At 50.6% G+C, this 26,507-nt stretch overlaps 3 protein-coding genes and 4 pseudogenes across 3 annotated transcripts; 3 read left to right on the top strand and 4 right to left on the bottom strand.

Moving 5' to 3' along the window:
- Positions 1 to 1,703: 1,703 nt before the first annotated feature.
- On the bottom strand, positions 1,704 to 2,472 carry LOC121337513 (annotated as a pseudogene).
- Positions 2,473 to 4,021: 1,549 nt separating this feature from the next.
- LOC121337534 (feather keratin Cos2-2-like) lies at positions 4,022 to 4,351 on the bottom strand. Its single transcript, XM_041407669.1, has one exon. It carries the CDS (start codon positions 4,349 to 4,351, stop codon positions 4,022 to 4,024), a length of 330 nt encoding a protein of 109 aa, XP_041263603.1.
- A 2,397-nt stretch (positions 4,352 to 6,748) lies between these two features.
- Positions 6,749 to 7,503, bottom strand: LOC121337528 (annotated as a pseudogene).
- A 3,327-nt stretch (positions 7,504 to 10,830) lies between these two features.
- Positions 10,831 to 11,160, top strand: LOC121337535 (feather keratin Cos2-2-like). The gene has a single exon (XM_041407670.1). The coding sequence runs from the start codon at positions 10,831 to 10,833 to the stop codon at positions 11,158 to 11,160; it is 330 nt and encodes a 109-aa protein (XP_041263604.1).
- Positions 11,161 to 13,131: 1,971 nt separating this feature from the next.
- Positions 13,132 to 13,891, top strand: LOC121337532 (annotated as a pseudogene).
- Positions 13,892 to 17,668: 3,777 nt separating this feature from the next.
- On the top strand, positions 17,669 to 17,977 carry LOC121337529 (feather keratin Cos2-2-like). The gene has a single exon (XM_041407666.1). It carries the CDS (start codon positions 17,669 to 17,671, stop codon positions 17,975 to 17,977), a length of 309 nt encoding a protein of 102 aa, XP_041263600.1.
- Positions 17,978 to 23,768: 5,791 nt separating this feature from the next.
- Positions 23,769 to 24,526, bottom strand: LOC121337521 (annotated as a pseudogene).
- Positions 24,527 to 26,507: the final 1,981 nt, after the last annotated feature.

Here is a 26,507-nt window from a genome sequence, read left to right as displayed (position 1 = left end):
GCTGGTGAGGCAGGAGATGTCAAAGCCCCCAGAGCTGATGGGCACTCCCTCACAGCTGAGGATGCTGCCAACAGCAGCAGAGGTGGAGGATCCCACGGCGGTGTTCTGTGGGGAGGAGCTGAGGATGGGGCCGGGCAGGGTCACCAGCACAGCAGGCGGCTGAATGACAACGTGGGAGCTCTGGATCTGTCTGACAGAGGACTCATTGCAGCTGCTGGCCAGCGGGCAGGGGCCGCCGGACTGGCAGCAAGGCTCGCAGGGCCGGCACTGCTGGCACTTCTCAGAGCAGGACATGTCTCGAGCCTGGCGCTGCACCTGGCACAGAGGGCAGGGAGGAAGCAGAGCACACGCACACCTGAGACACGGCCCGCAAGGCACCCCCAGCAGGACAAGGCCCCTGCTGCCTGCCGAGCTCCAGGCTGGGCAGGCCCAACCTGGGGATCCTTTGCCTGAGCCCAGCACGATCCTTCCCAGCTCAGCCAGGCCCAGCTGGGCTCCTGCCTAACCTGGATGCAAATCAGCACCTCAGCCCAGCCTCAGCCTCTGGCCACAAGACGCGCTCTGCCCTCTGCCCACAGCACCACCGCAGCAGAACACCCCCAGAAGAACAAGGAGCAGGAAGAAGGGGCAGAAAGGCCAAGGCCTTCTTGGAGAGGGTGGAGGAGAAAGAAGCTTCCAACTCACCTGGTTGCCAAGGAGAAGGAGGTGACAGAAGTGGTTGAGAGAGCCACCAGTTAGGCTGCCTTTTATCCTGACCTCACAGTGCCTCAGGGCCCACAGTCCATGCTGCATAAGTGACATTTTTCTGTCATGATCTCAATGAACGGAAACATGTCCCAGAATGTTATGGCATGAGTCGCTGATTCCCTCTATAATGACTTTGAATTTCCAGGCCTACATCATTACCCATTCCCTCACGGGTACTTGTTCTCAGTGCTGGTATGCAAGATTCCATGCTTCCTGGGGGCAAGGATGTGTCAGTGAGTGCAGAAGACATGAACTATGTGCAGAAGGGATCCCAAGGAGGCAGGTGATGCCAGACTGGGGCACTCTGGTGCAGTTTTGTAATGCTGCCAGAATTTTGTAATCCCTGCTGACTGGAAGGATCCCATCTGCCCCCAGTGCTTCAGTATTTGTCTCTGCATTCAATCACTTCCCTGACTATGTGCCCTGCACCATCATTGAAACCTCTTTGCCTTCCTCCCCATCCTGCAAAATCCCTGAGCCTCCTGTAGCACTGCTGCCTGAGATTCTGTCCTGCTTGGTGTTCCCAGAATCTGCTGTGGCTGGCATGTCCCCAGCATCTGCTCAGTCACATCCCTTCCTCAGGCCTCTGCCCCAGGTGCTCCCCGACAATAATGTGCGTGGCAGCGTGGCTGTGCCCCAGTGTGTGCGAGTGTCTGCACATGCCTCCAGCTTTGGATGCCAAGCAACTTTATTGAGTCTAAGGAAGAAAAGGAGTTAGCTCAAAGAGGACAACAGCAGCAGCCACTGGGGTTGCCTGGCCTACAGGGGGATGGAGAGAGGCAAACAGGTCCCATTAGGCTGGCATTGAGTTTTGCTGACACTAAAGGAAGGGAAGAGAGTGGAAGAAAAGAGCACTAAACCAAGGGCACAAATGCATTGTTCCAAAGATCCACGTCCAGTGCAGTTCAACGTTCTGAGGTTGTGGAGGTTCCTGTCCAAGGATGTTGCCAGCTGATTTAGCAGGGGGGACAACATCTGCTGCCGTAGCAGCTGGTGATGCAGGAGAGGTCAAAGCCCCCAGAGCTGATGGGCACTCCCTCACAGCTGAGGATGCTGCCAACAGCAGCAGAGGTGGAGGATCCCACGGCGGTGTTCTGTGGGGAGGAGCTGAGGATGGGGCCGGGCAGGGTCACCAGCACAGCAGGCGGCTGAATGACAACGTGGGAGCTCTGGCACTGCCTGACACAGCACTCATTGCAGCTGCTGGCCAGCGGGCAGGGGCCGCAGGGCTGGCAGCAAGGGTCACAGGGCTTGCAGCAGGACATGGCTGGGGCTCACAGGTGCACCTGGCACAGAGGGCAGGGGGAAGCACAGAGTGAGGACACATGAGAAGCAGCACTGCACCCAAACCCCCTGCAGCCAAGGCACCTCCTGGCCCACATTGCACTGCCCAGCTCAAAGCCCAGGAGCCACCTCAGCCCAGTCCCAGCCTCTCTCTCTCTGCACAAGACCTTCTCTCCCGTGCCCTCTCCCAGCACAAGCAGCTCCCAGCCCTGGGCTCCAACAGCTCCTCTCAGCTGAGACCTCCAGCCAGGCAAGAGCTGCTCTTGAAGCAGCAGCAGCAGGAGGAGGAGGGGAGGCTCAGCGCTCACCTGCTTCCTGAGGAGGAGGAGATGACAGAAGTGGATGAGAGAGCAGAGACTTGGGCTGCCTTTTATAGCAGTCCTGGCCTGCCTCAGGCCCTCAGGCCCCTTAGTGGAAGCCATAATTTTCTGACCAGCTCATGTCAGAGGTGCACCATCCCAGTTAATGGTAGGGGCTGTGTCCTGGTTTCCTGCACTGCAGCCTCTATTTTCTGGCTTCTGCCCTGTGCCTTCCTATCTGAAGACTCCTTCTAGGGCCAGGAGGGGAGGTCCAAGTATTTCCGGGATTTCAGAAACACGTCAGAGTAGGCAGAATGCTGGAATCATGGTCTGGTGGCATTCCATGCAGGCACATGACATGAAGCTGTGTCATTCCTGTGGGTCTCTTTGTGGCAAAGCACTCAGGGCATCACTCTCATTCTTCCTGTATCCCTGCCCGTCTCTCCCGTATCCCTTTGTGACATCCCATGAGTTTTCACGTGCAGCCTGTTTCCGCGGCCCGTTTTGGGAATGGACAGGGAACCCAAGGTATTCTTTGCGGTCTTGCTTGGCCTTCATTACGTCTCCCTTTGGTCAGCAGTCCATGCCCGCTTGTGCAGCTTGTTCCTGCTCTTGCCATGGGCTGGACTACGAGCTGTGCTCTGTGGCCCTTGGCTGGATGGATGGTGCCCAGCAAGCTGCCCTGTCAATCCCCTTTCTCAGGCAGTAAGACAAGATAAAACCAAACAGAGAAGAGCATTTTGCTTGAGAAATGCCAGCTTGCTAAAGCAAAAGGGGAAGGTTATGCATGCACAAGTACACTGGGAAAGAAATTGAATTAATGGCCTCCTTCCCTCAGGAAGTTATGGCTGGCAATATCCCAGGAAGCAGGGCTTCCTCCTTTGTCATGGTTGCTCACGATGGCACACTTTGTAAGTAAGGCTGCAGAAACGGGCTCTGTGGGAAGCGTCCAGTGGCTCCAGCCAGCCCTGGCTGAGTTAGCTCCAGCTGTGTCCAAAGGGGACTCAGATCTGGCCCACACCGAGCACAATTCTCACACTGCTGAAGACTCTGTGAAAGCAGATTGCATGAGAAATTGTTTGGGCTGGAAGGCCACTTCAAGTCCATCTTTTGCCACTCTTCCCTTCCTCAACAGGTGGGCAGCCCCTGGTCTTGCACACTTCCAGGGGTGAGGGATTTAAACTCTTTCTGGGCAGGTAATTGCAATGCCTCACCCTCCTCACACAGAGAGACATCTTTGTCAGCTCCACGGGAAAGGGAAGTAATACGATTGCACAGCAGGGATTGCAACGCTGTGCTTCCTGCAGCCTTTTCCAAGTGAGCAAACTGGAAGACTTGTCTCAGAAAGAAAAGAGAAATCAGAGGCCAAGGTTTGAATGCAAAAGCAACTTTATTCAGACCAAAGGAGAGAAGGAGAGGGCTCAGAGAGGGCACCCAAGGGCAGCCACTAAGATGCAGCAGGGATATCTGATGTCCTGGGCTGCAGAGGGAAGGAGGCTAACAGGCTCAACTAGGCTGGCATAGAGTGGTGGTGACAGGAAGAGAAGGGAAGGGAAAAAAAAGAGGCAGAGGAGGAGAAGGAGACAATAGTCCAAAGCCTTAAATTCAGTGTTCCAAAATTGCATTTTCATGCCATCACAATGTTCCGAGGTCTTGGAGGTTCTTGCCTCAGGACGTTGGGGACAGCACCTTTAACAGGGACGACAGCATCTGCTGCCACCATAGCAGCTGGTGATGCAGGAGATGTCAAAGCCCCCAGAGCTGATGGGCACTCCCTCACAGCTGAGGATGCTGCCAACAGCAGCAGAGGTGGAGGATCCCACGGCGGTGTTCTGTGGGGAGGAGCTGAGGATGGGGCCGGGCAGGGTCACCAGCACAGCAGGCGGCTGAATGACAACGTGGGAGCTCTGGATCTGCCTGACAGAGGACTCATTGCAGCTGCTGGCCAGCGGGCAGGGGCCGCCGGACTGGCAGCAAGGCTCGCAGGGCCGGCACTGCTGGCACTTCTCAGAGCAGGACATGTCTCGAGCCTGGCGCTGCACCTGGCACAGAGGGCAGGGAGGAAGCAGAGCACACGCACACCTGAGACACGGCCCGCAAGGCACCCCCAGCAGGACAAGGCCCCTGCTGCCTGCCGAGCTCCAGGCTGGGCAGGCCCAACCTGGGGATCCTTTGCCTGAGCCCAGCACGGTCCTTCCCAGCTCAGCCAGGCCCAGCTGGGCTCCTGCCTAACCTGGATGCAATTCAGCACCTCAGCCCAGCCTCAGCCTCTGGCCACAAGACACGCGCTGCCCTCTGCCCACAGCACCACCGCAGGAGAACACCCCCAGAAGAACAAGGAGCAGGAAGAAGGGGCAGAAAGGCCAAGGCCTTCTTGGAGAGGGTGGAGGAGAAAGAAGCTTCCAACTCACCTGGTTGCCAAGGAGAAGGAGGTGTCAGAAGTGGTTGAGAGAGCCACCAGTTAGGCTGCCTTTTATCCTGGCCCCACAGTGCCTCAGGGTCCTCACTTTGTGCTGCACAAATGACGATATTCCTGCATCATCCCAAATGAATGGAAAGACCTCTGGGAATGGTATGGCATGAGCTGGATTTTCCCTCTACAATGACTTTGCATTTCCTGGCCTACCTCATTGCCATTCCCTCACGGACACTTCTTCTGAGTGCTGCTATGCAAGGTTCCATGCTTCCTGGGGGCAAGGATGTGTCAGTATGATCATAAGAAGTGAACTAAGTGCTGAAGGGATGGCAAGGAAGGAGGTAATGCCAGCCCTGAGGCATTCTTTTGGATATTTTCTGTTCCTGCTGACTGGAAGTGCCTCATGTGGTGCCAGCCCTCCAGTCCTTGGCTCATCACCCAGTGGCTCTCCTTCATGCCTTGCCTTCGAGGTAAAATTACTTTGCCTTCCTCCTCGGGCTTCAGAGTGCAGGAGACTCCTGTAGCACTGCTGCCTGAGATTCTGTCCTGCTTGGTGTTCCCAGAATCTGCTGTGGCTGGCATGTCCCCAGCATCTGCTCAGTCACATCCCTTCCTCAGGCCTCTGCCCCAGGTGCTCCCCGACAATAATGTGTGTGGCAGCGTGGCTGTGCCCCAGTGTGTGCGAGTGTCTGCACATGCCTGTGCTTGTGCCCTGCTGGGAACACCTGCTGGGAGCCTCTGGCCTGCACGGGGATGGCTGTGCACAGGGCAGGGCACTTGTGTGCAAGGCCCCTGCCCGTGTGCCTGTGCCTGTGTGCTGGGCTCTGTGTGTCTGGGCTCACCTCTGAGCACTGCTGGGCAGGCTGGCAGGGGGTCAGTGGCCCTGTGTGTGTGTCCACAGCTGGGCCTGAGCTGAGCTCTCAGCCAGCCATTGCACACCCTGTAGGGCCTTCCCTGCCCAGCAGTGCCAGCCACTGACACATACTCAGCCCCCAGTTCCTTCTCTGCAAGAACCTGGAGAGGGCCACGGCCCCCCCACCTCTCAAGGACAATCCCAAACCCAGGCCATCCCTCTGATGCCCAGGCAGCCTCAGCTGTTTCCCAAGGTCCTTGTTCCTGCCTCATGGAGAAAGTTTATGTGGCAGGGTTCTGGTGGCTCTGTGAGCATGGGGGAGTCCTGTGGCCACAGTGGCCTTTGCCCCATAGTCCAGGAGCTCTGGGAAATTGATGCTGTCCAAGAGAATGAGTCACATGGAGAAAAATCTTGGGCCATGTCTGGGAGGTGGGGGCTGGAAGATGGGAGAGTTTCTCCTCTCCAACACACAGAAGGGGAAAGAGTGGCAGCCTCCAACACGGTGGCAGAATGGTTTTGGTTTTGGTTCTGTCCTAAGGCTGGGTTGAGCCTATGAAAGCATTCAGGTCTGCCTGTGTGCTAAGAAGCTGAGCAGAAGGCTAAGATGAGAGAGGTGTTGGAAGAGAGGAGGTGGTGGACTATCCCCAGGCACTGCTCTTTCCCATTCCCACTCCTGTGACCATTTGCCATCATCTTCTCCTGATTCGCTCTTTTGGGGAAGCCAGGGATGTGTTTGGGAGCTCCAATAGAAAAGGCACAAGGTAGTGGCCAGCAGAGAGTGTCCACCCACGGCTTCCTCCACCTTTTGCCCTCAGCTGCCTGGAAGAGTTCCCACACAAGGAAGGAGAAAGCAGAAGGCCAGCTTTGGATGCCAAGCAACTTTATTGAGTCTAAGGAAGAAAAGGAGTTAGCTCAAAGAGGACAACAGCAGCAGCCACTGGGGTTGCCTGGCCTACAGGGGGATGGAGAGAGGCAAACAGGTCCCATTAGGCTGGCATTGAGTTTTGCTGACACTAAAGGAAGGGAAGAGAGTGGAAGAAAAGAGCACTAAACCAAGGGCACAAATGCATTGTTCCAAAGATCCACGTCCAGTGCAGTTCAACGTTCTGAGGTTGTGGAGGTTCCTGTCCAAGGATGTTGCCAGCTGATTTAGCAGGGGGGACAACATCTGCTGCCGTAGCAGCTGGTGATGCAGGAGAGGTCAAAGCCCCCAGAGCTGATGGGCACTCCCTCACAGCTGAGGATGCTGCCAACAGCAGCAGAGGTGGAGGATCCCACGGCGGTGTTCTGTGGGGAGGAGCTGAGGATGGGGCCAGGCAGGGTCACCAGCACAGCAGGCGGCTGAATGACAACGTGGGAGCTCTGGCACTGCCTGACACAGCACTCATTGCAGCTGCTGGCCAGCGGGCAGGGGCCGCAGGGCTGGCAGCAAGGGTCGCAGGGCTTGCAGCAGGACATGGCTGGGGCTCACGGGTGCACCTGGCACAGAGGGCAGGGAGAAGCACAGAGTGAGGGCACATGAGAAGCAGCACTGCACTCAAAGCCCCTGCAGCCAAGGCACCTCCTGGCCCACATTGCACTGCCCAGCTCAAAGCCCAGGAGCCACCTCAGCCCAGTCCCAGCCTCTCTCTGTCTGCACAAGACCTTCTCTCCCATGCCCTCTTCCAGCACAAGCAGCTCCAACAGCCCCTCTCAGCTGAGACCTCCAGCCAGGCGAGAGCTGCTCTTGAAGCAGCAGCAGCAGGTGGAGGAGAAGAGGCTTTGCGCTCCCCTGATTCCTGGGGAGAAGGAGGTGAGAGAAGTGGATGAGAGAGCAGAGACTTGGGCTGCCTTTTATAGCAGTCCTGGCCTGCCTCAGGCTCTCCGGCCCCTTAGTGGAAGCCATAATTTTCCGACCAGCTCATGTCAGAGGTGCACCATCCCAGTTAATGGTAGGGGCTGTGTCCTGGTTTCCTGCACTGCAGCCTCTATTTTCTGGCTTCTGCCCTGAGCATTCCTATCTGAAGACTCCTTCTAGGGCCGGGAGGAGAGGTCCAAGAATTTCCGGGATATAAACATGTCAGAGTAGGCAGAATGCTGGAATCATGGTCTGGTGGCATTCCACGCAGGCAGGTATTGCACCTTGATTCCTTCCTACTGGGTCAGCATAATTGGTCAACAGTCCATGCCCATTTCTTCAGCTGATTCCTGCTCTTCCCCTGTGTTGTGTAGGTGCCACAGCAAGGACACTTCTCCCAGAAAAGTGCTGCCCTACCTCCCTAGGGCCCATTCTCTAGTCTCATGCTGGTCTTTCCCACCACATATTCTTACCGACAATCCTTGGTTCTTATTTCCAGCTGTGCTGACTTGACCTTGGCCAAACAGCCAGTGCCCTGCAGCCACTCTATGATTCTCCATTCTGAGGTGAACAGGAATAGGAAAATAAGAAGGAAAACAACTAGAATATTATGATATGTCATTTGGTGAAAGCAAAAGGTTGTGCATGCCGTAGTAAACTGGAAAAAAACCCCACTTCTTATGCTCTACTTCCAATCAGAAATTTCTATCTGACCCCTTCCCAGGATGCAGGGCTTGAGCACATATGGAGGTCTTACTTGAAGGTAAACATTGCAAATTACAAATGCCAGCTCTTGTGTCTCCTTTCCTTAGCAGTTGTGTCTGACCTCATGTCATATGGCACAGAATATCCCTTTTAGTCAGTTTGGGTCAACTGTCTGAGTTTTGTCCAGTCCCTGAATCTTGCCACCCTCCAGCTCCTGATGGGGAAGGGAATGTTGGAGAGACAGTGCTGGTGCTGTGTGAACAGTGCTCAGCAGAAGCCAAAGGACTGGAGTGTTACCAGCACCTTTGTAACACCCAGTGCACAGCACAGCCCTGCCAGGGCTGCTGTGGGGAACATGAACTGCATCTCTGCTAGACCAAACACACCCAGAAGCCTTGGCTGGCCCTAGGGGCATCCAGCTCTCTGTGTTTGAGACATAACATCAGCCCTTATCTCCTAGACCTTCCACTGGCCTGGGACACAGTTTCTTCCTGTCCAGTCCAATGCTGCCGCTCAGTCTGTTGAGGTGGGGGCCAAGATCTTACAACAAATGTGCGGTTGGAATTGGAGGGATCAGGGTACAGATATTGCCTTGCTCTGAGATGTAGGATAGATGTTCTGGGAGGCACAGGGACAGTCAAGAACTTTGGTTTCTTAGGGGAAGAAGCCTACACCAATTTCCACACTACCTCCTTCCAGGTACTGTCAGAGATTGATATAGTCTGCACTAAATCTTACAGATAGTGGTAGACAGTAGTGGCTGGCCAAACAAATCCAATTCCCTCCATAATGGAGACATTTAATCAGAGGTGATTTGGAAAAGGATAGAATGCTGGGTGACAGCTGCTAAAGAGCAAAAGCTGTGGTGGGACACCTACTGAGCCAGGCATCTCTCTGCAGCCTGACATGGGAATGGATGGAGATCTGTCAGTTTGGGGATTTACATGTTCCTGAGGCAAGGCTGGCTCACCTTTACAGACAGCGTGAAAGACACTTCCTTAGGCAAAAGACTCTGACCCCTTTCTAAAGAAGTAGAGAAAGGTGCTGGTAATGGCCTTCTTTCCCCATCCCATGCAGAGACCAACTGACTCTCCCCATGGAGCAGAGACCAGGCATGGCCCTTCACTTCCTCCAGGAGGAGAGGTGCTCTGAAGAAGAAGAGCACCATGTGGTCATGGAAAGCTCCAACCCCTGTTCCATAGAGGCCAAACGCCACTCTGCTGAGTACCAGCAATGAAGAGAGTTGTCTCCAGACTCCCTTGATTGAATGTGCTCACCCCATCTTCCCTTCAGCAGGGACTCAAAGAACCAAGATGCTGGCATTCAGCTTCATCCTGCTCTAATCCCCAAACCTCTTGCTCATACAGACAAAGGAGCAAGCTCTGAAACTGGGCTGCCAATCACTAATGAGTAGTCATTATTCCCCAGGACTCCCAGAGCCTCCAGGGAAGCCCAGTGTCCCAAGCTGAGCACCAGCACCACCTTGGTGGCCCCTGAGACTCTGGAATGCAGTCAAAATTTGGAGTAGGAAGCACTGACCAACACTTCTAGTTTCCTTGCTCTGATCCAGGATATTGTTGTCTCTAGACATCACTCACAGAGCAGCAATGCATAAATGGAATTCCCCAGAGTGTGGTGGCAGACAAGTGGTCTTCCCTGTGCAGAACACTCCCAATGCAGAACTGCAGCACTCAGGGGTGTGTTCACACAAGTGTAAAAGCATATGAATGTGCAGACACACATACACACTGTGGTTCAGGCAACAGTGCAACAGGTGACTCAGGGATGGTGCAGGCAGAAAAGGAATCTAAAGAGGTTTTAAAAGAAGGACAAGGATCATAGTCAAGGGAGGCTAAGGGTGATGAGCCAAGGACTGGACGGCTGGGAAAGGAGGGGCCCTTGCAGTCATCAGGAATATAAAAAATCCAAAGGACTGCCCCATGCTGGCATCACCTGCCTCCTTGTGATCCCTTCTGCACTTATTTCATGTCTATTGCCCAGTCTGGTACATCCTTGCCCCTAGGAAATCTTGATTCTCTCATAGCAGCACTCAGAAGAAGTGTCCGTGAGGGAATGGCAATGAGGTAGGCCAGGAAATGCAAAGTCATTGTAGAGGGAAAATCCAACTCATGCCATACCATTCCCAGAGGTCTTTCCATTCATTTGGGATGATGCAGGAATATCGTCATTTGTGCAGCACAAAGTGAGGACCCTGAGGCACTGTGGGGCCAGGATAAAAGGCAGCCTAACTGGTGGCTCTCTCAACCACTTCTGTCACCTCCTTCTCCTTGGCAACCAGGTGAGTTGGAAGCTTCTTTCTCCTCCACCCTCTCCAAGAAGGCCTTGGCCTTTCTGCCCCTTCTTCCTGCTCCTTGTTCTTCTGGGGGTGTTCTCCTGTGGTGGTGCTGTGGGCAGAGGGCAGCGCGTGTCTTGTGGCCAGAGGCTGAGGCTGGGCTGAGGTGCTGATTTGCATCCAGGTTAGGCAGGAGCCCAGCTGGGCCTGGCTGAGCTGGGAAGGACCGTGCTGGGCTCAGGCAAAGGATCCCCAGGTTGGGCCTGCCCAGCCTGGAGCTCGGCAGGCAGCAGGGGCCTTGTCCTGCTGGGGGTGCCTTGCGGGCCGTGTCTCAGGTGTGCGTGTGCTCTGCTTCCTCCCTGCCCTCTGTGCCAGGTGCAGCGCCAGGCTCGAGACATGTCCTGCTCTGAGAAGTGCCAGCAGTGCCGGCCCTGCGAGTCTTGCTGCCAGTCCGGCGGCCCCTGCCCGCTGGCCAGCAGCTGCAATGAGTCCTCTGTCAGGCAGATCCAGAGCTCCCACGTTGTCATTCAGCCGCCTGCTGTGCTGGTGACCCTGCCCGGCCCCATCCTCAGCTCCTCCCCACAGAACACCGCCGTGGGATCCTCCACCTCTGCTGCTGTTGGCAGCATCCTCAGCTGTGAGGGAGTGCCCATCAACTCTGGGGGCTTTGACATCTCCTGCATCACCAGCTGCTCTGGTGGCAGCAGATGTTGTCGTCCCTGCTAAAGACGCTACTGCCAATGTCCTCATTCAAGAATCTCCAAGGCCTTAGAACTTGGTGATGGAATGAGGACAAAATGCTGGAACATGGAATTTATACTTTTTCGCTGTTACTTCCTTCTTGTGCTGCCTCCTCTTCTCTTCCTTTCCTGTCACCACCAACCATTGCCAGCCTAGTGGGACTGTTTGCCCTCTCACCCTTTTCCTCCCTCATCATGCAGGCTGGTTAGACCAACATCCCCACTGCATCTTAGTGGCTGCCCCTTATGTTGCCTTTGAGAATCACCATCTTTTCTTCTCTAGACTCAATAAAGTTCTTTCTGCATCCACTGCAGGCCTCGTTTTTCTCATTTATCTCTGAGAACTCATCCAGTTACCTCAGGAGAGAGGTGAAAAAGCAGAGTGGGACTCACTGTTATGGATTTTCCTTGTTCCCTTGGAGCTGACAAAGATACCCTGACAGTGAGGGTGATGACACACTGGATCCAGTTGCCCAGAGAAGTTTCTTCTCATTCCTGGAAATGTTAAGGCAAGGTGTCTGAGGACTTTGAGCCACTTGATTTTGTTGTTGCCATTCTTGCCCATATTTTGTGGGGTGGGTGGGGTGTTGCAAATGAAAAAAAATGTTGCTTAGGTTCCCTTCCATAATAAGATTTTGAGTTGATGCAGTCAGGTAAATGGAACAACCACAAAACCATGGTGGAAAGGGAAAGAGCAAATTTATTTCCTTGCCTCTCTCCACAGAGCAGTCCAAGGGAATGCTTGGGTGGAGATACACGAGTGGGAATATTTTTCCCCTTTGGCTCAGTCTTTGCTAGCAGGGCTCCTCTTTACACGAGTGCTGTGATCTCCCTGTGCTTTTTGTGATCTCGGAGCTTTGATCTTCTCTCTCCCAAAAAAGGAAGCTCAAGTATGTCCTTAAGAGTGCCTCCAAGTCTCTCCAAACACTGGCATTGTCTCCACACAGAGATTCTATTTCTCCAAACACAGGATAAAACAGTGCTACGCATGCTTTTTTAGTGTTTTCCACACTGACACACTCCAGGCCTGGGCATTCCCAGCTGCAAAGTCACTTCAGCAAACATACAATCATCCTCCTAATTCTTCTGCTTTTAACCCTTGGTTCCAACCCAAACAATTTCTAATGAAATCTGCTTTCACAGAGGCATCAACAGTGTGACAAATATGTTCAGTGTTGGGCAGAGCTGAGACCCTTTTGGGCTGGAGCTGACAAAGCCAGACATGGTGGGAGACACTGGACTCTTTAAAGTTACAGAGCCCATTCCTTCAGCCTTCTGCCTCAGGTTCTAAATCTTCCAACTATTATACAAAGGGAGAGGATCCATGACAGTGTGAAGCAAAATTTCAAGAGCAAAGTATTATGAAAGTGTTACTTCAACCATCTGCCTTATCTCAAGCCTCAAGTTTTTTTGCGCCTTATTTTTTCTTCCCGGTCCACTTCTGAAGTTGGTGTGATAGTGTGGCGATAGAGAACTGGACATCCAGTGAGGGTCAAAGCAACACAGTGGGTAATAACAACCAAAGACTGTCAGGAAAGAATATTTCTCAGTGGTGAGAAATGCCAGCATGTAGCTTGAGAATGGAACTAGGGAGGTAGGGAAGCACTTTTCTTGGAGAAGTATTCTTACTGTGGCACCTGGAAATAAGCAAAACACAACACATGGGCAGAGCAGGAATGAGGTGGAGAAAGAGGCATGGACTGTTGACCAAGTCGGCAGACCAAGTAGGGAGAAATGAAGATGCGACATGTGCCTGCATGGAATGCCACCGACCATGACCCGAGCATTCTGCCTAGTCAGAAATGTTTATATCCTGGAAATTCTTCGACCTCTCCTCCTGGACCTAACAGAAAACCTCAGATAAGAAAGCAAAGGGCAGAAGCCAGGAAATGGAAAGGCACCAATTCAAGAAACAGGATACAGCCCCTATCATTAACTAGCAGGGTGAACAATTGACATGAGCTGGTCAGAAAATTATTAATTCCACAAATGGGCCAGAGGGCCTGAGGCAGGCCAGGACTGCTATAAAAGGCAGCCCAAGTCTCTGCTCTCTCATCCACTTCTCTCACCTCCTCCTCCTCAGGAATCAGGTGAGTGTGAAGCCTCTTCTCCTACTGCTGCTTCAAGAGCAGCTCTTGCCTGGCTGGAGGTCTCAGCTGAGAGGGGTTGTGGGAGCGCAGGGCTGGGAGCTGCTTGTGCTGGGAGAGGGCAGGGGAGAGAAGGTCTTGTGCAGACAGAGAGGGGCTGGGACTGGGCTGAGGTGGCTCCTGGGCTTTGAGCTGGGCAGTGCAATGTGGGCCAGGAGGTGCCTTGGCTGCAGGGGGTTTGGGTGCAGTGCTGCTTCTCATGTGCCCTCACTCTGTGCTTCTCCCTGCCCTCTGTGCCAGGTGCACCCGTGAGCCCCAGCCATGTCCTGCTGCAAGCCCTGCGACCCTTGCTGCCAGCCCTGCGGCCCCTGCCCGCTGGCCAGCAGCTGCAATGAGTGCTGTGTCAGGCAGTGCCAGAGCTCCCACGTTGTCATTGAGCCACCTGCTGTGCTGGTGACCCTGCCCGGCCCCATCCTCAGCTCCTCCCCACAGAACACCGCCGTGGGATCCTCCACCTCTGCTGCTGTTGGCAACATCCTCAGCTGTGGCGGAGTGCCCATCAGCTCTGGGGGCTTTGACATCTCCTGCATCACCAACTCCTTTGGTGGCAGCAGATGCCGTCCCTGCTAAAGCTGCTGGCAAAGTCTTCCGGCAAGAATGCCCAAGACTTCCAGCATGGTTTTGGGCAGGAGATAGAGCTTCAGAGAATTGTATTTAGAGCTTTGGACCATGGCTTCCTTGTTCTCTACTCCTCTCCTCTTCTGTCCCTCTCTAGCCAGGCAGTCAAGGGAGGAAAAAGAACCAAAGGAAAAGATTCTAACCCTCAACAGCTGCTAAAGGGGAGCGAACAGCACTCAGCTATGCTATGTGGTTACATCTCACATCAGAGCAACACCAGATTATGGGTTCTCAACCTGCAGGAACTCTACTGCATCTTTGTGGGTGCTACTGGTGCTCTCTGTATGCCACCTCTTTTTCTTTTTCTGACTCATTAAATTCATTGCACAACTAAGCCTTGTCCTCTGAGTCATCCTTCTTTCCACAGAAAGTCTTCCAGTTTGCTCAGGATAAATGGTGGAGAAGCAGAGATTAAGAGTCCCTGTAGTGAATTTTACTTTGTGTCTTTTTGCCTTGGAGTTGAAGAAAACATACCTGGGTACTGCACAGTCAATGGCCATCAGGAACAGCGAGGCTCCAAAGGGTAGCAGGAGTGCATTGGTGTATGAATTGATATGCATGCCCACTAACCTAACAGGCAAGGCTGTATTCTGAAAACCAATACATATTCATCACTTTTCTGAATACCTCCACATAGGTTAAATATTTTTCCATCAACTTGTTTGGACATTATTCCAGATCTTCTGATTAATCTTTTTGAGAGTATCCCAAATATGTGATCAGGTCATAAAGTATTACTCCATCATTCTTCACTCTGACACACAAACTTTGTACACAAAACTAGAATTGTGACCGCACGCTGTGGCCACAGGGTAGAAAGTCACCAGTTAGCACACTTCCCGTGACCACAGGGCACGCATGACAGTGGCTGCCCCCAGATCTCGCCTGAGACCTCTGCGGGTGACGGTGCTCGCAGGGAGTTTGTGGCTCCCTGCAGCAGGCTGGGTAGCACAGCAGAGAAACCAGGTACGAGGAACCGAGACAAAGGAAATTGGGAGAGATCGCTCGTATGAAATCCAAGGAAGGTTTATTCCCGGGAAGGTCAGGGACGAGTGACAGAGAAAATGGGTCTGATTAGCATTTTTAAAGAGGGATGGTACACGCTCATCCAATGAGGGACTCTTGGGGAGGATTACATCACTTAACAAATCCAATAGGGATGATTCAGGGGAGGGAAGAAGCCTTACAAGCCAATCAACCATCAAGACAGAGCTAACTGTCACAGAACATTCAAGAACACAAGGGGAGTGACAACAATGAGTGACAAGAGTAAGGGGCAGTACAACTGAGAGTGATGAGGGTTTATAAGGGAATGAGGGGAGGAGCAGGGAGACCAACACACTTATGGGCGGACAAGTTGCAGGAAAACTTTGTGGTAAATAACTTAGAACTGAACCATTAGAGGGAACAAAATAGGGTATATGGGAATTACAACTGACCAACATAGAAGGTCTAAATTTTATATTAAAACAACTGTAAAAACACCAACTACCACAGAGGATATTGTCTAATCCATATTAATTACTAATATAAGTAAATGAGGAAGCATTAGGCCACATTAATCTCTGGTATTTGTACTAAGCACTGCCTGCTGCAAAACTAAGCATTAACCAGGAATATAGAGATCATACAGTAGGTGTTAAGGTCAAAAGAAGTTTCCAACATCTTCCCCCACTGCTGCAAAAACTTCCTGAAGAAACAGAACTTGTTCCATAGCAAATCCCCACTTTGAGACTTTAATATAATTTCTTTAAAGTGCCATATCCAGTTATTATATTGACCAAGTCTGCACAGCAGTAAGCACTGAATTAAACCTCATCACATCACATCACATCACAGTAAATACAAGAGGTTGTTTTAACCCTAACCATTTGGAACTGAGAAATAACTCACCCACTAAAACAGCCAAGAGAATCTAGTCCTTCTGTCCCTGTAGCACTTGTGGCTAGTTTCTTTAGTTGTTTCTTTCTTTTCTATTAGTCAGGACTTATTGGAAAGATTGAACCAACACATCCCATTAAATTCTTCACATCCTGATTATGTCTCAACACCAAGTAGTCAATTGCTGCTCAGTTTCCAAGGGCAGCTTCTCTGACTTGTGTCATTTCTGCACTTAGGGCTCTCAATGCTTGCAAAGTGTAATTTATATCTTTAACTAAAGCACACATTGTTCTCTTTGGTGTGATAGTTCACAGCTACCCCGACACCAGGTGTTCAAAAGACAGCAGTGACCAGTTCACTGTAACTATAAAGGGTAACTTGAGGATCACTGTCCTCTGTCAACTAATAAGATGAACACTTCTCTCTTGACGTTTCAAGCCTTCTTGGTCAAGTAGTAGAGGAGTTAATCTACCATAAGCACAGGGTTCTCCTGTTCTCCAACAGAAATACTGGCCAGAACATATGAGTAGGCCAGTCAGCCACAGAGCAAAACCCATCCTACAGGTAACTTTTTGTGCTCCCAGGCATAAGAAATTTGTTCTGTGCTATTGCATTTTAAGGGAGGATGCAGCTGTGCAAAATGTTAACATTAAGAGGAGCAATTGACAAATGTTACACATTGCTTTTCTCTGCAGAGCCTGATTGTGGCAGGCACTGATCCCCACTTGTGAATCACCTCAGTCCTTCATGTTTGGAACAGCAGCTGGGCCCTGCCAGTATTGAAGAATTATACAGATGTCATAAGGGCGTCATGTCTTTGACCACGCTCATGGACCCGTAATGGAGAGGAGGAGAAGGAAGGGATGAGGTTGTGGGCTGTTACTCCCAAAGTGAAGATTGTTTCTCATATTCACTGCTGCCACTCTTTGTGTCCAGGATCTCCCTGATGGCCGTTGGCTGCAGAGTAGCCAGGGTCGTCTTCATCAGCTGCAGGGGAAAGGACAGTAAGTAAAATCCGCCACAGGGAATCCCACCCACAGCTTCTCAACCTTTTTCACTGAGCAGACTGGAAGTGTTGCCACAGAATAAAGGATGACTTGGAGGCCCAGGTCTGGATGCACAACATTAATGAGTCTAAAGAAGAAGAGGAGGTGGCTCACGAAAGGAACCAGGAGCAGCCACTAAGATGCAGTGGAGCTCCTGCAGGGTGTCCATCTGACTCTCATGCTGAGGGAGAGAGGGCAACACACCCCCACTATACCAGCCTATGGACATATAGAGAACAGGAGGTAAGAAGGAGCAGAGTAGAAGATGGAAAGAACATCAAAAGCTCTGTCATGTCCCCTCACGTTGCAGTTATTAGGCTTGTGAGCAAGAAGCACAAGAGCGGTGCCCATTTCCTGACAACTTTGCCATAAACAATCCAATCAGAAATGACCCAAGTGAACATCACCTGACCACAAGGGATGCCACCAGCCCTTGATCAGAGCGTTCTGCCTGTGCTGACATTTTCTGCCTCGGAAATCACTGACCATCTCATCACAGCAATTACAGAAAGAGACCTTCATATAGGAAGTCATATAGCAGAAGCCAGGAAATGAAAAGGCAGCAGTACAGGAAACCAGGACACAGCCCCATTATTAGCCTGGATGCTAAGCATTTGCCATGAGCTGGTCACAGAATAACCACTTCCAGCTGAGGTGGCTCCTGGGCTTTGAGCTGGGCAGTGCAATGTGGGCCAGGAGGTGCCTTGGCTGCAGGGGGTTTGGGTGCAGCGCTGCTTCTCATGTGTCCTCACTCTGTGCTTCCCCCTGCCCTCTGTGCCAGGTGCACCCGTGAGCCCCAGCCATGTCCTGCTGCAAGCCCTGCGACCCTTGCTGCCAGCCCTGCGGCCCCTGCCCGCTGGCCAGCAGCTGCAATGAGTGCTGTGTCAGGCAGTGCCAGAGCTCCCACGTTGTCATTGAGCCACCTGCTGTGCTGGTGACCCTGCCTGGCCCCATCCTCAGCTCCTTCCCACAGAACACCGCCGTGGGATCCTCCACCTCTGCTGCTGTTGGCAACATCCTCAGCTGTGGCGGAGTGCCCATCAGCTCTGGGGGCTTTGACATCTCCTGCATCACCAACTCCTTTGGTGGCAGCAGATGCCGTCCCTGCTAATTCTACTAGCAACATCCTCGGGCAAGAACCTCCACAACCTCAGGACCTGGTTCTGAGCAGGAGACAGAGCTTTGGGACATTATAATTAGAGTTTCAAGCTGCTGTGCCCTTCTTCTCCTGTCTCGTCTTCATCTCTTTCTTTTGCTATCTGTGTCTCCCCAGACCAACATGGGAGAACTTGTTGCCCTTCCTCTTCCTCCCTCTTTAGAGTGGGCAGATGGACAACCTGCAGGAACTCTACTGCATCTTATTGGTCTTCCAAGTGCTCCTTGTGAGGCACTTTCTTTTCTTCTCTAGTCTTAATAAAGTTGTTTTGCAACCAAGCCATGGCCTCCAAATCCTCCTTGTTTCCACGGGAACTCTTCCAGTCAACTCAAGGAAAAAGTTGGAGAAAACAAGTGTTGCAACTCCCTGCAGTGAATTTCACTTCGTGCCTTTTCTTTTGGAGCTGTCAAAATCTTCCCTGGCTACCCCACAGAGAATGGTCTTCAGGGAAACTCTGGCTTTGAAGGGTCGCAGCAATAGAGATGGGAAACAAAGTTCTGGGGACAGCCCACAACCTCACTCTGCCTTCTCCTCCTCTCCATCATATGGTCTACAGGTCTGTGGTCAGCACAGATGTCGTAGACAGATAAGATATGCAACCCATATACTTCTTCATAAGCTGGCTGTCTTCCAGACATGCAAGGCTGAGGTGAATCACAAGCTGATATCAATATCTGCCATATTCAGGCTACGCAGTCGCAGTCCCCATTCCTGTGAACCAAACACCCCATGGGTTACTGCCTGGCTGGACTCTTGGTCTTGCTTGGGGAAAGGCTTCTTCATTTTTGGGTTCTCTTTTTGTTTTTGTTCCCTTGTCTCAGAGAGACTACAGGTAGCATGTCGGAACCCACGACATCTCTCTGGATGCCCTGGATGGCTCAAAGCCCTGGCAGGGGCTTGGAGACCCTGGCAGGAAGCCAAAGACACCTGGGAATTAGATCTCAACTCATGGAGCAAATTATCAACTTTATATGAAGAATTACAGGTCACAAAAGTTTAAGTAGCATAGTAGTAGCAATCACATGGTGAAGGGAAAAATTTTGGAGCATGGTACAGGGAGGTTTGGAATTCTGCACATGGGGGTCAGGGGTTCCAAGATGGAGGGATTTGGGCGTGCCCCGTCCTTCTTCTTTCTTCTCCCTGGCAGCCAGGTTCAGGAAGATGTTGGCATTCACAGATTGGTTTAGAGTAGAAAGTCACTGTCTAGCATAGGTGATAGGTATGAGAACATAACTGTAAACATAGTATACGTAGTTTTTAGTATAAAAGATAGCACCAGCCAGAAAGGTGGAGAGTGTGCCTCAGACCGACCTGCAGAACAGACCTTGGCAGGCCAGACAGAAAATGTTTGAGATAAAGAAATAATAAACAACCTTGAGAACGTGAACCGGAGACTTCTCGACTCCTTCTTCAGCTGCTGGGTTGGGGAAAAAAGACTTTTAATAGAGACACACCTCGGGATCTTCCCAACCAGACCAGACCAGAGGAGATCCCAAGAGTAGCGCTTTTGAGCTACCTGGAGGTGAATCGCACAGGTGCTGCCAGTCTCTGCAGGCAGCCATGCTCCAGCAAGCTGGTCAAGATGGATTAGCCCCCACTCCAGGAAAGAAGAATATGGAAACAGAAACTCTTTCTCTTTCATGGCACTTTTTTCTTTTCTTTGCCTACTTCTCTCTTTTTCTTCACCTTTTGGTGAAGGTGGCATCTTGGCTTTGAAGGTCGTTACTTTGGATTTACAACTGTAGCCACTTCTAAAGACTGAATTTCACAATTAGAAACTTTTTTGAAATTAACTTCAAAAACTTTGCCAGCAGCGAAACACCAAGCAAGTTCCTGGGGTCAGACCACCCTATGCTGCTGTGGACAGACCTGTCCTTTCCCCTCCACCACAAGCACAGTGCAGAGCACAGCAGCAGCATCAGGGGAGCCACACGAATGGCAGGAGGAAGCAGCAGCAGTGCAGACCCCACATGAGCTGGCAAGTCTTCATCAGCCACTAGAACTGCTCCACAGGTTTTTGCCTTTCCCAGCAGGATTTATGATTATCTTTTCTCTTTTTAACCTGGACCAGAGGGTCACCTGCCATCTTGGAAGGAAAGGGTGTCATGCCATCTTCCCCTTGTCCCTCAAGCCATGCAGAGACCTTGGGAAGGATATTTCTGGAATTTCATGTCTCTTTTGGTTCCCATGGCTTTTTTGAGGTTCAGCACTTTTGTATCTAGCAGTAATTTACGGTTATTTTTTGCCTGTTCTGTTCATTGGGTTTTTTTCACTTATATCTACTCATATGTTGTTCTTTATTGGTGGAAAGGGGTTTATTGGAATTAAGGGAAGATTACTCATTTTAGATTGCCGGTTCTTTAAATTATCTTAAATCAAGACATCCCCCATCAGTGAAATTTAAAAAACCTTCTCTGTTCAGTTTTCTTTGGGACAATTGCAGATTTTCGCTGGTAACTTAACCAGTTCTGTTGCAGAGTGAGATAATATTACTGAGTACTCTGCCTCCTGATAAATGAATTTTGTCTTTGCAAGCAGGCAGAGCATGGGGTGAAGGGCAGTGAAGGAGAGTTGGATTTCCTAACTCAAACCCCTTGTCTGGAGAGTGAAGTGAAGTGATAACAGGCTCAGGGAGTCCTGCCTCCCTCTCTGCCTCCTCGGTTTTTACAGGTAGATGGAGTTAAGTGTGCAGGGAGGGTTTGGTTTTGCTGCATTAAACTCACAAGGGCTGAGGAGTGTGAAGTCATGTTTGAGGTCCACCTTTTCCTCAGGGCTGAAAAACTCTAATTAATTCTCTACACCTTCCCCAACAGTGTTAATTTGCAACTCCAAAGCTCTTTGGCTTTGGACAAGTTTTTTTAACTGGTTTTTCAGATTTTGAGCTAGCTTCTTCTTGGCATTCCATTCTCAATCTGCCCTGAAGTGGGCTATTGTTTCATCCCCTAAGGATATTTGCAACTCAATCAGATCTTTCTGTTGCTGCTCCACAACATATTTCTCTTTGAGTTCAGCCTCCAGGGGTATGGATACCAGGCCTTTTCCCTTGCTGGAGTTCCCCCCATCTTTTGTCAAAGTTCCAGTTTTCTCTGCAACTAAAATTTTGCCAATTTTCCTTAGCCCACATCCCTCTTTATGAGGTTAGACAATGTTTATAAGCTTTTAGCAATTCTATCAGTGGATATGAGAAACAAGGTTCACTCTTCAAAATTTTTTAAAGTTTAGTAAGGGATAAAAGGGACAGTACCCAGCGCTGAGGTGCTTGGCAAACTGCCAGGAGCAGCCCATTAGCTTGAAACAATTTTCTTACATACTTTTTCATTACATTGGTTAAATGCATATTCATGAGGATTATACATATTCAAACATTCATGTGGGTTTACATGTTCTGGGAATTTTTTTGCTTGGCTCAACTTTTGACTTGTCTTCATGCCATCCTGTAGATGAAATTCATATATTTCATTTCTTCTCCAAGCTCTGTTCCATTGTTTGACACTTTCTGATAACCTGGAGGGACAGTATTAAATCTCTCCTTGCATTTTTCTCTTGGTATTTATTCTCCTGGTTCTTTTCACTGTTATCATTCAGATAAGATACTCCACAAGTACACTGAATCAACATAGCTCTTAACATAAATAAAGGCATTTAACATTAACACATAGTCTGTTTTAATACTTTGCAAAAGACTAAGCTATATATAAGCTACATACTGCATACAAAAACTGACAGATTATACTATAGGAAAGCAGTTAAAAGTAGTTACAAATCATGCTATATTGAAATAATTGTGATTAATAATAATTTGCAAAAGCCAATACATAAATGCAAAAGCCAGCAATTACATAGTTATTTGTAACAGTGGAGAACAGGTCAGATCAGTTTTTTACCCAGTATTCTATGATCTTTTTGCTGGAGAATATCAGTTTCAAGCAAAAATTAATTTCTCCTTTTTTTGCAAAGAGCAGTTCTCTCTGTATAAAATACCTCTTCATCACCTCAAGGATACCCTGCTCACTGTGCCAATTAAAATGTAAGGCCCTCAAAATCTCATTCAGTGTGACATTTAAAAGAGCTTTGGTTTTTCATGTACTCTGAGTTAGACACACAGGAGAAACACCAAGAAGATATTCTCAAGAGGTCACAAAAAACAAGAAACCCTTTACTGGCAACTTTAGAAAATCAAAGAACTTTGACAAAAGGTTTCAAGCAGCATCCAATCCACACAGAGCACTTCTCAAAGCATTAATGTATTCAATTTAACAGACTCTAAACCCATCTGATTTTAAGTTACTCAGAATTCTGAGGAGCAAATTAGAAGAAGAAGGGGAAAGAGAGAAAGAAAGAAAAGGAATAGAAAGTAAAAAACACAGCTATGATTTCTGGTTCCAGTGGTGTTCAGCCTATAGAGATTCCAAGAACAGGTAGGGTCAAGATATGTGCTTGCCTTGTGTCTCACAAGATTAAATACCCTTTTACTTTTCTGAGTCCTGGTAGGACTTCCAGCCATCTGGCAGTCTGGGGCTAGTTTGGGTTGCAGGGGTAGGGTGTGGAGCATTGCCTCTGGTTTTCCAGGGATTGGCAGCCTCTGAAGGGCTGGGATACAAGTCGAGGGAATGGGCTGTATGGAGTAGGATATCACCTCACGAGGGCAGAGCCCAAGCTGCCCCTTCCTCTACGCAAAATCACATTAAATACTTCAAGCCAGCAATCCTTCCAGTCTCTCACTTATGGGGCTGGGAACGTCCTGATCCAGACAAAAGCACCTGTGATTCTGGCACCTGGGTGGAATTAGACTTTCTGTATGATCCATTCTAACCCAAACCATTCTATGACATCATGATCCGTGGGCTGCATCTGGCAGACCATTTGTTCACCAGGTCCATCATCCTTTACCTGATACTCTTGGGCACTGGTTTGGTCAAAAGCGAAGATGATGCTCAGATAACATCCATCCATAAGTGGAAGAAATGTGAACCTTTAGTGAAGCATTAAGTCATTTGCACAAACTCAACCAAAAGTCATTTACCACTGCATACCCTGAGTATGGCTGATACCAATCCCAACTTGTGAATTGTCTCAGCCCTGCACTGTCTGTCAGCAGCTTTGCCTGCCTGTGCTGAGGGAGTGCATCTTATCTGCCTATGCTTCTGTTTGCATGCCATGGAGACTCAACCAGGTAAGCAAGTGGTGGAGAAGGAAGAGATGAGGCTATGGGCTGGCCCCAGGAATTGTTTTTCCCTTCCCCATTCCTGCCACCCTTTGGAGGGAGTCTCGCAGCCTTTGGCTGCTGAGGAGCTATGGATGACTTTGTCAGCTCCAAGGGAAAAGGCACAAAGCAAAATCTACTACAGGGAATCTCACCATTTTCTTTCTCCAGCTATTTTCCCTGAGCAGACTGAAAGAGTTGTTACAGAATGAAGGAGGACTCAGAGGCCCATACTTGGATGCAAAAAAGCTTTATTGAGTGTAGAGGAAAAAAATACTCAGAGTGGCTCAGAGAGGGCACAAGGAGCAGCCACTAAGATGCCATGGGGGTGTCCCTCTGCTTGGCCTGCAGAGGGAGGGGAAGGCAACAGCTCTCCACTACACTGGCTTGAGGAGACATGGAGAGCAAAAGAAAGAGCAAAAGGAGAGAGGAGAATGGGACACTGGCTTGACATTCTAATTAAAATGTCCCAAAGCTCTATCTCCTGACCAGGACAGGTGCTAAGGTCATGGAGGTTCTTGCCCAAGGATGTTGCCAGCCGATTTAGCAGGGACGGCATCTGCTGCCACTGTAGCGGTTGGTAATGCAGGAGATGTCAAAGCCCCCAGAGTTGATGGGCACTCCATCACAGCTGAGGATGCTGCCAACAGCAGCAGAGGTGGAGGATCCCACCACAGTGTTCTGCGGGAAGGAGCTGAGGATGGGGCCAGGCAGGGTCACCACCACGGGGGAGGGCTCGATGACAACGTGGGAGTCCTGGCACTGCCTGACACAGCACTCATTGCAGCTGTTGGCCAGTGGGGTGGGGCCACAGGGCTGGCAGCAAGGGTTGCAAGGCTGGCAGGACATGGCTCGGGATCACAGGTGCACCTAGGATGGAAGGCAGGGACAAGCAGAATGTGAGGACAGCAATGAGAAGCAGCACTGCACCCAAAGCCCCTGCAGCCAAGGCACCTCCTGGCCCACATTGCACTGCCCAGCTCAAAGCCCAGGAGCCACCTCAGCCCAGTCCCAGCCCCTCTCTGTCTGCACAAGACCTTCTCTCCCCTGCCCTCTCCCAGCACAAGCAGCTCCCAGCCCTGCGCTCCCACAGCTCCTCTGAGCTGGGACCTCCAGCCCAGGCAAGAGCTGTTCTTGAAGCAAGAAAGAGAAGAGGCTTCGCACTCACCTGATTCCTGAGGAGGAGGAGGGGGGAGAAGTGGATGAGAGAGCAGAGACTTGGGCTGCCTTTTATAGCAGTCCTGCCCTGACTCAGGCCCAGAGGCTCCTTAGTGGAAGCCATAATTTTCTGACCAGCTCATGTCAGATGCAAACTATCCCAGCTAATAATGGGGCTGTGTCCTGTTTTCCTGCACTCCTCCCTTTTCATTTCCTAGTGCATTCCACGTGCTTTCTTTTATGCAAACTTCTGTAAGTGTCAAGATGAGAGGTTCAAGAACTTCAGGGCAGAAAGACATTAGCACAGGCACAATGCTCAGATCAAGGGCTGGCAGCATCCCCTGTGGGCAGGTGATGTGACCCTGTTTCATGCCTTTAGATTTGTTTATGGCAACGTTGTCAGGAAAGGGGCACCACTTTTGTGCTTCTCACCTTCATGCCCAAGGTCTCCTTTGTTTGGGCACATGACAGAGCTTTAGGTTGCTATTTTCTTCTTCCACTTTTCTCTTTCTTTTTCTTTCTTTATCTCCCCAGGCCAGTCTAGTGAGGACATGTTGCCCTCCCTCCTTCCACAGGAGAGGCTGATTGAAAACCTGCAGAATCTCCACAGCATCTTAGTGTCTGCCCCTCATATTCCATGTGGGAACTATTCCAGTCTGCTCAGGAAAAAAGAGAAAGAAGACAGTGGGAGTACCTGCAGTGGGTTTTACTTTGTGCCTTTTCCCTTGGAGCTGATGAAGACATCCCCTGCTACTCTACAGCCAATGGTGATTAGATCACCAATCCAAAACATACTGGTAGTAGGGATAAAAAAAACCAGTGTCTGGGAACAGCCCACAGCTTCATCTCTTCCTTTTTTTCTGTTCTGTTGTCTGGTGTACATGGACAGATATGTATCTCATACCTCCTTTAGTGCATGGCTAAAGGGCCCAGTTGCTGTTGCTATATTCAGTTCTCAGATATTTCACAAGTTGGAATTGGTATCAAGCATGCTCAAGCTATGCAAGTGTTGTGATTTGATAATGGCCCAACACGAGGCACTCAGAAAAGTCACTCGCTCACCCTCCCCTGCTACAGCTGGGCAGTGGAGAGGGGGGAAAATGTAACAAAGAATTTATGAATGAGATAAGAACCAGGAGAAAACACTGCAAGGGCAAAACAGGCTCAGCTTAAAGTTGCAAAGTGACTTTATTACTACCAGAATCAGAGAAGGATCATGAGAAGCAAAATAATCCCTTTAAACACCTTTTTCTCCCCCAGCCCCTCTCTCCTTCCCACCAACAATGCAGGGAGACAGGGCATGGGGGTTTTTGGGTCAGTTCATCGCTGAGATTTTCTTCCGCTGCTCCTGGAGAGGAGTCCAGAGAGACAGTTTTCCACTAACTTCTCTGGCATGGGTCCACTCTCATGAGCAGCAGCCCTACCGCACCAGCTGCAATGGGAGTCCCTCCCATGGGCAGACAGTCCTCCCAAAACTGCTGCAACATGGGTCTGTCTTTCCACGGGGTGCACTTCTCCATGGACAGACTGCTCCAGCCTGGAAGCAGGACCTCCTCTCTCTTCGAGGCCTCCCACTGGATCACAGCCTCCTCCAGATATCCACCCACTCCAGCAAGGGCACCTTCTCCACGAGCTGCGGGTGAATCTCTGCATTCCCCAGGGATCCCCATGGGGTGTGGGTGGATCTCTGCATACCCTGTGGATCCCCATGGGCTGCAGGTGAATCTCTGCATTCCCTGTGGATCCCCATGGGCTGTGGGTGGATCTCTGCATTCCCTGTGGATCCCCATGGGCTGTGGGTGGATCTCTGCATTCCCTGTGGATCCCCATGGCTGCAGGGGCACAGCTGCTTCACCATGGTCATCACCACAGCTTTCAGAGGAATCTTGGCTCTGGCGCCTGGAGCACCTCCTGCCCCTCCTTCTCCACTGACCTTGGTGTTGCCGTGCTGTTTCCCTCACATGTTCTCAATTCCTCCTCTTCCCTACAAGGACAAAAACTGAGTGACTTTATTTTGATTTTCTTCTTAAATATGTCATCACAGAGGCATCACTGACCTCTCTCATTGGCCCAGTCTTGGCCAGCAGCATGTTGATCTTCAGAGCTGTTAGTGATTGGCTCTTC

The sequence above is a fragment of the Onychostruthus taczanowskii genome, unplaced genomic scaffold, assembly GCF_017590055.1.
Source record: "Onychostruthus taczanowskii isolate IOZ18803 unplaced genomic scaffold, ASM1759005v1 scaffold273, whole genome shotgun sequence".
Classification (NCBI taxonomy): Eukaryota; Metazoa; Chordata; class Aves; order Passeriformes; family Passeridae; genus Onychostruthus; species Onychostruthus taczanowskii.
Note: the sequence above shows the minus strand (reverse complement) of the source record. Positions and strands in the feature narration are given on the sequence as shown.